The sequence below is a fragment of the Triplophysa rosa genome, linkage group LG16 (assembly GCF_024868665.1).
Source record: "Triplophysa rosa linkage group LG16, Trosa_1v2, whole genome shotgun sequence".
In the NCBI taxonomy this organism is placed as follows: Eukaryota; Metazoa; Chordata; class Actinopteri; order Cypriniformes; family Nemacheilidae; genus Triplophysa; species Triplophysa rosa.
The window spans coordinates 8001254-8011057 of NC_079905.1; the positions used below are offsets into that span (position 1 = coordinate 8001254).

The window sequence follows — 9804 nt, forward strand, 5'->3', positions numbered from 1 at the left end:
CTCTCTCTCTCTCTCTCTCTCTCTCTCTCTCTCTCTCTCTCTCTCTCTCTCTCTCTCTCTCTCTCTCTCTCTCTCTCTCTCTCTCTCTCTCTCTCTCTCTCACTCTCTCTCTCTCACCATCCAAATACATCAGCACATCAAATATTTATCTTTCCTCGCCGGCTACTGCTTTATAAACACACTCCTGTTTAATTCCACATGCAGAGCACATCTGAAGGCAAAGAGGATGTTATAGAGACAGATCGGCCCTGAATTGCAAAACTTTTGTCAGTCTGATATTGTCAATCATAAATCTATCACTGTGTATAGTAGCAAAAAGTACACCAGCATTATACAGTGACCCATCAAAGTGTTTGGATACTTGATAATGTGCGATGTTAATCTTTTCCCCTCCAAATACCAAAGCAAGCGGCATCTGCAAATACTTTTTGGATTTTTCAGAAACATCTTTTTCATTCTTAAAACTACGATTTGGCAACTGGTCCCACATTGATGTTTACTTTATGAAGCAATTTCAGATATTTATTTTGTCTTCATTTTGAACAGTGAAATGTATGTATGGTTCAAAACATAACAAAAATCATTGTGCCTGTTTTATCTATCTTGTAAAAATATTTTAGATTTTATTCACATATAATATTATACTTATATATAGCCTACAGTATATATTTTATTTATATTTTAGATATTTAATGTTTTTTTTAATATATATATATTTATTCGTTTTAGATTTTCTTAAATGTAAAAAATGTATAATGTCACTTTGTACTTAAATGACACCCAAGGACATCATTTATCAAACCCTGTATATTAAAATTGTGTCATTGAGCTTTAGTGTAGTCTGATGGTGTCGAGGTTAGTGGTGTGCTGTATATACAGAAGGGTTAAAGAGCAGTTTGTCACTACAGTAGAGAGAAGGCTTGAATTACAGCAGCCAGTAGAAGTGAGATAATTCTCTCCTTCTTCTCACAAATAGGGCTCTCTTGAACAGATCATCTGTCTAAGCCTGGAAACCTAATCTGCAAAGTCACTAAGAGCACACACACGGCCAAGCCACTAGAACACTCAGACAGAACACATCTATACTGTATGTATAATGCACACACACACACAAATCATTTTAGGGCCTTCTATGTGCCTGAATGACAAAAATGCACTGATTGACTGCTTCTTTATCTATATCAAGATGCTCATGTGCGCACAAACACACACACGCGCACACTGACAAACAACATGTGACAGTAATAAGCTCAGTGACATTAGATGGATTCTGTATGCAAAGGTCATAGTGAGGAGGCTGGTGACCAGAAGTGTGTGTGTGTGTTTGTGCATGAGCATCTTGATGAAGTGTGTGTGTACAGGTGCCATCAGTTCAGTTCATCACCAGGTCAGTATAAAACAATAGAAGTCTATGGCAAGTCCCCACAAAGATACCAAAAACAAATGTGTGTGTGTGTTCTAGTAAACCCAAACCAAATGTACCCACAGATGTAGGGGGATAAAATATAAAGTTTGTGCAGTATAAAAGTCATTATGACTTTTAAGTTAAAGGGATACTCCACCCAAAAATGAAAATTCTGTCAACCCCCCCCAAGAAAATATTTGGAAAAATGTCAGCAACTGACATTTCTGGGACATCATTGACTACCATAGTAGGAAAAAGTGTCTTTTTAAAAGTGTTTGCTTTCCTAAATTCTTCAAAATATCTAATTCGGTGTTCAACAGAACAAAAAAATGATACAGGTTTGGAACAACTTGAAGGTGAGTAAATGATAGAATTTTCATTTTTGGGTGAAGTATCCTTTTAAGTTCTCATAAAACGAGAGAAAACTAACATCGCCCTCTAGTGACAGTACACTGAAACTGTCCGTCTCGTGGAAAATAATAGTTTCCTTTGATTATTTGGTTTAGCCTTTTCTTTCATAACAAACTTAAAAGACCAATATCATGAGAGCTGACAAAGATAAAACTAAAAGGTCCAAAAGTGAATGATAATAAACTGAAAAGAGAGAGCATCTATAACTTTGGGCCATAAAAATGTGAATTCTCCATTAAAAGAATGATGCCAGTGACAGCTGTGCCATGTCAAAAATGAAAAGAGATTACGCCGCACACAAATAGTGTGTGTCCTCAGATATCAATCTAGTTTAATATGTAGTGAAAGGGAGATTTGCATCATTACTTGCAGCTGATAAATCTGCAGCAACTGTGTGATGCTTTCATGTCAATAAAAGGCAGAATCTCTGAAGAATGTTTCCAGCACCTTCATGAATTCATGCCATGAAGGCAGTTTTGAAGACAACCAGGGCTCCATCCTCACACTAGCAGAGTGTACCTAATAAAGTGTCCGGTGAGTGTATGTTTATGAACATAATGAACAATGTAATAATGCAATGGCGCACTTACAGGCACATCTAACCTTGTTCTCTCTCTACAGAAAAGCTTTTTCTGGCACATAATAGTTAAAGGGATAGTTCATTCAAAAATGAAGCATTTTTTATCAACCTGTATGACTTTCTTTCTTCTGAAGAATATTGGTAACCAAACAACACTAAATCACATTGACTTCCATTGTATGAACACAAAACCACTGAGACATTTCTCAAAATATCTTCTTTTGTATTCCGCTGAAGAAAACGTCATATGCAGATTTTGAACAGCATATGGGCAAATAAATGATCATGGAATTTTAAATCTCAGGTGAACCTATTTCTAATGTAGTAATGCCGATAAAACTGTTGGTGTAGATATTTGTTTTTATTCATGTTTACATACTTGACTTTTAAAAAGCCAAGGGTATTTGATATGCAGTACACTAGTCACATGTCAGACACAAACTTAGCACTCATTTAAAATCTCTCTGTAGAAAAAAACATTGTCTGGTTTAAGCACAACAAAAATCTACATTCACAACATTCACTTTATAAATAGAGCAATAACACATAAAGACACACTCGCTCTCTCTCTCTCTCTCTCTTACACACATGCATCCTCCTGGTGGCTTTCTGTCTGATTCAGACTCATTCTCAAAAGAATATATACTGTCCCTGACAGAATGAGGAAAACATATTAAGGCCTCTTCCAAAGCTTATATTCCCCCTGGAGGAAAAACGTCGAGTTAGCAAAATTATACAGATGAATGAAATATTCATAGTTTATATTGGGTTAAACAACACCTGGCCCCCAGAGGAAAGCAACCATACAATCATCTCTGTAATGTCGAAGAGTCATGCAAGAGTGTAAAACAATGCCCTTCAACGTGCATAATCTCTCAAAAGTGACCAAATTGCCCAAAGGAGGCGTATCTTCTGTTTGAAATAGTAAACAATCCATTAAAACATCCTCTATTGACCTATATGGTCTCTCTGCATGACCTCATTTTGCTCCGAGTAAAAAGCATTCATTTATTTTTAAATTAAACGTTAAACTAATGTTAATAAATTAAATACGGTAAGGATTGGGGTTGTGTTATGGTGACCGACTGTAGAGCCAGACAGCTCCGGTTACACAGTGCATAGAGTCCTAAAATACCAGTCTCACACACACACACACACACACACACACACACACACACACACACACACACACACACACACACACACACACACACACACACACACACACACATTTGATGCAAAGGTAATATAATACAAAGTAGTGTTATAAATGTACATAAAAAAATGAAAATATAAAAAACTTGGGAGGATTTACGATGCTGATGACCTTTGAACACTTCATCACAGTCTTTTGAAAAAGGTCCATTCTTCTGCCCGTGTTCTCAGTCTCATGCTCTTTTGTTCTGCTGATGAAGAGTTTCCTGGATTATTTTCTTTCTTTTTTGATTTTAAAGAAGGGTTCTGTGGGGCTTCTGCAGTCGTTTTCCCTGCTTATAATATTCCGCTGTTGCCTGATATCGATAAAAATATATATATAAAAATAAGACAAATTAGACTCTACCTATTCTTCATAAGCATTTACTCAGTAACTTTTAATCAAAGTAACTGATCAGAGTGCAGCTGTGACACGTCAGAGGAGATCTGGCCCTCCCGGCTGAGACTGGTTTCTCCCGAGGTTTTTTTTCTCCATTTATTTTTCATTGGAGTTTGGGTTCCTCGCCACAGGGCATTGTTGGCTGGCTTGCTCACCGGGAGACTGCATTTATTAGATATTATTTACTAGAATGATCTTGCTTGTTCTTTAAACACCATGCACTGTGCTGTGTTTTTCTGTTTTGCTCCTGTAAAGCTGCTTTGGAACAATCCACATTGTGAAAAGCGCTATATAAATAAAATTGAATTGAATTTAATAGTCTATCAATTAAGATTTGAATCAAACAACTTATAAATTTTACCTCACCCAACAGTTGAGCAAATGGTTTCATCAAGTAAATTTACATAGCTTTTGAAAGAAAACACTTAGCTCGTCAAAATGGTTGAACACTTCCCTAAAAATAGTATCCAACATTTTCTCCATTGGTGTGAACAACAGGGCAGATGTAGGATCCATAACCCTGTAGCAGCGTATAGTAAAGTGCCCGCACAAAGACACGATACAGTTGGAGTAGGGTTTGAATCACTATCATCGTCGGCCGCTCTCGGATTAAACTCAACCTTTCAGCTGGCGGTGCAGATTCTGCCGCCACCCGTAATCAGCTCAGCCCGTTGCTCTCGTCCCTCCTTCTCTCACACGAGTCCCACGCCGCAGTGTACACTGGTGAGAAATGGCCTTCCCTTATCTGAGCGAGCAGAGTCAGCGTGCAGGCACACAGCTGAAGTCAACTTTCCAAACCCGTCTTCAATACTTCGCTTTCCTCCACTCTTTCTGAAATGGATATCTTTAATCGTTTGTTATCTTGACCACACCGCAGGGAAACTCCAATTACTCTTTCTTTCTTAAACCACCCACCCTCACAAACATCCCCGATCGTGTAGCCCGAGACATTTTTTGGCATTACATGCGAGGCAGATGTTCTGCCGGTGGGGTTGCGAAACGGTTTCATTGTGCACGACTGGTGTATGTATGTGTGTGTGTGGTTTAATTCACCACTGACTTCAAATCCAGCTGAGGTTCCACCTCTGACACTATTGATCTGTTTCTGTAATTATTTGTTTAAATGCTTTGATCTGAGAAAAAAGGAGCATCTTACAGCGCTGGTGTTGAAGCGTTTGTGTGTGTAAGCGTTATGCCATCAGCCTCGGTTCTTTGTTCTTTTAACTCTTCATATCAAGCTTTTGAAGCATTGCTATGCTGTGCGACTTGAACGGGAACTTTATGTTGTCTTCCAGGTGGACTTTGCTTTCACAGTGTGGCAGAGTTTCCCTGAGAGAATTGTGGGATATCCTGCCCGCAGTCATTTCTGGGACAATAATAAGGAGCGTTGGGGCTACACCTCCAAATGGACCAATGACTATTCCATGGTTCTCACCGGAGCTGCCATTTACCACAGGTCTGTAAAAACATCTGCTCGATTTGCATGAAATTAGGGCAATGCCTTGAACCCATAGGACAAGAAAGATGATGATAATAGAACAAATATACAAGAGTGGATTTTAGAAGTCATTTTATCTGTGCTTTAATAGTATTTCTAGAGGAAAGTATATTTTAATTGTTTTTTAAATTGTTAGTATAGTGGGTTTTTTTAATACTGCATTTGATAGTGTAATTATTATTGCTATATATATTGTTCATATTGATTCAAGCATTGACAAAAACTTCGGGAAATCCATATTTTCACTTTTATATGGTTAGGGACGCAGTTACACATCTTAGGAAAGAGTACAGCATCTACAGATCCAAAAGAAGCAAAATACTTCATCTGTGTAATCCGATCTGGACAACGCAAATTTTCAAAGAAAAACACGAATTTCTCAGATATAAGCACTTAATTCACCACATTTAGGTTAGCTATACATTCATTTGTGTGACAGTAACGTTAGTAGCCTACTGCATCGTGCAAGTTTAGAATTAATGTAACGTTATCGTCTGCTAGTGTGGACGCAAATAAAGATATAATTATTGTTACTGTCATCCCAAATCCTGAATGGATCCCTCGAATGCATATTGCAGACCTTTCTGTCTGAAACCAGCATGTCACTTTTTTAGAAATTCTTCACTAGGGAGTGCACACATTTAGACAGGGAACGCATGGCTGATACGAAAGCTTGTCGGACATAGCAACAGGAACGAAGGGGAGGCGGGGTTTTGCGAAGGGTCAATTGAGTTCTGATTTGATATTCAGTCCCATATTTACCCTTCATTTCTTGCTCATCTCCAGATATTACCACTTCCTGTATACACACTTTCTACCAAATAGCCTGAAGAGCATGGTGGACCAGCTGGCCAACTGTGAGGACATCCTCATGAACTTCCTGGTGTCCGCCGTCACCAAGCTGCCACCCATCAAGGTCACACAGAAAAAGCAGTACAAGGAGACCATGATGGGTCAGGTATGTATTACCTCGAAGATTTGCTCAAAGTTTCAAGTTGGTCTTCCTGATCAACTCCGTATAAACCCCCTTTAGATGATCACTTCCTTTACTGTTTTATAAGAAATACACACACGATTCTACCTTTAATGCTGACCAGTTGTAATTGATCTACATGATGTCATCTGTCCCTCGTAGTCATCTCGAGCCTCGCGCTGGGCAGACCCGGACCACTTCGCCCAGCGACAGACCTGCATGAACAAGTTCGCCAGCTGGTTTGGCGGCATGCCTCTGGTTCACTCGCAAATGAGATTGGACCCCGTCTTGTTCAAGGACCAAGTCTCCATCCTCCGCAAGAAATACAGGGAGATCGAGCGACTCTGACCAGACTGGCACCCCCTGTCGGACATTCAACAGGGGGCCGGTAGAGACTCCCTAGAGCAGAGGAGGACCACAGCGCAAGAGCCCGTGGCAAAAGATCTGCTTCTGTTTTCCCTTCAGCACACAGCAAAGAACAAAGACACCAGGATGTGAAGGCCTGTGTGGACCTTCAGACATACATTACACACTTTTAACCACAAGACGCTGTTTTTTTTCGTTGGTTTTGGGTTTGATAATGAATGCCACAGATGAATGATCTTTCCCAGCACCTGAGCAAGTTGTTGGAAGACAGGAGGGACGCATCATTGTGTTAGCACTTCATCTTCACCGTGCCACCATCCATCTTTCTGCCTTTGATGTCAACGTAGACGCCTGGTCATCGTGTTCTCCAGTTCGGTTCTTTCCAAGTTGTTGAAGAGAATGGGTTCATTGTTATACGCATCTTACTTTTTTGAGGTATTAGGGGGATTTTTTGTGTGTTCAAAGTCACAATTGTGGATCGCTTTGTAATGATATCATTTCGTTTCAGTGGGATTGATTCCGTAAACTCGGTCAGGGTTTCATTTAGCTTGTTAAACCGCCGTACAAGTTGAAAAGTTCACAAACGCTGTAGAAATATTCCAGTGTGCAAAAAAGGCATTGGAAATGACCCTTCTTATTAATGGCATAACCATTTTTAATGAAAGTCGCATTAAACGACCAGCAGTATTTTTTTTTAAAACCGTGCCAAGAACTCATTAACTGCCTTTTAAGTGGCATGGCAAACTTTCCCAGTTTAATTCATGCAAATCCACCTTTAAAAAAATTAATTAAAATTCCCTAAATCCTCACATTATTAAACAGCCACGCTTGGAAAAACGTTTGTCGCAGTCGAAAATTTGCGGCAAAACCAAGGCAGTACCTAAGAGAGCTTGCTTCGCAGGAACACCATCTGTTTAGGTGAAAAACTTTCGTAAGCACTTTGCAAGTTCAGAGAATTTGACATTATGACAGGTTGCATTGCAAGGACTTATAGTCCTAATTTAGGAGACTCGTCTCTCATCGCCTCTATCTTCCCCGTCCGTGTGAAGAATGAGCTGTCCGTCAAAGCTCAATGGGACTGCCATGTTTTGTTCTCTCGCGGGTCTCCTATTTAAAATGTGACTCTGCTTCGCATATAAAACTCACTCGGCCACAAACAGGCAAATTTATGTCCCACGCTTTACCTAGGAAGCGCCAAGCATATACTTCCTTTCTATCGAAATGAACATCTTTTCTCATTGATTTCGCATCAGGCGACTGACGCTTGACGCATCGGGCCCCTTCAGTGTTGTTCTCTATGTTTTCCAGAGCAGAGATGATGATGTTTTTTTACGTGGATGGAGCATTTTGTCAGTCTCTGCTCACAGATACTTGAATGTCTGATGACTTGAAGGGTTTCTGTGCTTTAGTGGCCTTTTTGTGAAGGTGACTGGGCTTAAAATGTGCCAGCTGTGAGCCAAAGCCTTTATTTTTCCCTGTTTGACTCATCAGAATTGTCATTGTACACTACATCATTTTTGACACTTGAATATTTAGGAACCCGGGCGGCAGACTTCACTTGTGTCATTTATTGTTTGACAAATGTCTTAAGTGTTGTACTAAGCTATTTGATGTTTAGAATTGCTATAATACTCATGAAGTGTCGCACGGTTTTATAGCTAAATGAACAGCAATCTCAAATGAAATTCCATCATGACGTTCAAGTTTATTAGACACTTACTTTAATTTAGGTAAACATTACATTTCAAGTCTCTGAAAGCTACTGCTATAGTTGCCCTTTTAACGGTTACATAAGTTGTACGATAGCAGTTTATTTTTATTTTTTTGAGTTCTTTTTGCCTAACACAAATGGCCCACATCTGGTCAAGTTTTAAGTTTAGCAAAACCATCTCATTTAACATATCTATGATTGCTTTTGTTCAAAAGTCACATCTGTCACTAACTGGCCTCGCACAATTTTTAATGGCCAAATTATCGACGCTTCAAAAACATGACTTACTGCTGTACATACTGTTTTTTTATACAAATACTCTACACAGGTATCTCTTGGAGATCATTTTATGAGGATAGTTAAATGTTTTTTTTTCAGTGCCCTTCTCAACATTGTTATCGGGGCATGAGATGCGCTCAACACTGTCCAGATGTGTCCAAGGCCCTTGTTAATGCGGATTACGCGTATAGACAACACGCACTAATACGTGTTAATGTGTTAAATCACGCCAGTGTTATTTTAATTACCCCGCTTGTTATGACAAAGCCATTCATTTTAAATTGGCCTCTTTTGAATGCTGCTGCTGCTACCACAACATACTTGCAAGATCACCAAAGAATGACGCTAAATTTAAACTCATGCAATTGCTGTTTTGTCTTTGGATCCTTTTCTGGTCTGTCTCATTTAGTAAGTTGCATCAAGCTCATGTTGTTCCGGTGGTAAAATGACACACACACAGCCACTACGATGTATTTGTCTGCTTAGTGCTTGCATATTCTGTTTTTATCAATAAGCAATACAGAAAGATGTTTAGAAACATCATGTTTAAATCTCTGATCTGTCTTTTATTGTGCCTTTAATGATTGATTTGTGAGTTTGTTCCCCCAGCTGTCACAGAAAAGGGTAAAATCGTTCATGTTGCGTCAGGATCAGCCGCTGTTATCATACACTTACAGTTTCACATCATCCGTCAACACTTAACTGTACTTTACAGATTAGGCTCTTAACCGACCTGCATGACCACTTTAGGCTATTTATGAGTAAATTCTGTTTTTTCTTTGGCTCCCTCCTGTTCTGACTCTTCATCCTTGTAATTAACAGATTACTTTTTATAGAGGTAATAAAGAAATTGCAAAATGCCAATTTTGTATGAATGATTTATAAGAAAATGAATAAAGTCATATTTGATGCTACAAAGATGTGGTGCGTCATTCTTTTGGACGTTGAACCACGCCATCCTTAAAATCAACGCTATTGACTGTCAAT

At 39.1% G+C, this 9804-nt stretch overlaps 1 protein-coding gene across 1 annotated transcript in view; it reads left to right on the forward strand.

Moving 5' to 3' along the window:
* Positions 1-9744, forward strand: part of ext1b (exostosin glycosyltransferase 1b) — an 86322-nt gene extending 76578 nt beyond the window's left edge. The window contains exons 12-15 of the mRNA XM_057353962.1: positions 2287-2307; positions 5286-5446; positions 6275-6446; positions 6624-9744. Of these exons, the coding sequence (XP_057209945.1) occupies positions 2287-2307; positions 5286-5446; positions 6275-6446; positions 6624-6809 (540 nt within the window). The 3' untranslated portion in view covers positions 6810-9744. The remainder of the gene's footprint in view (positions 1-2286; positions 2308-5285; positions 5447-6274; positions 6447-6623) is intronic.
* Positions 9745-9804: the final 60 nt, after the last annotated feature.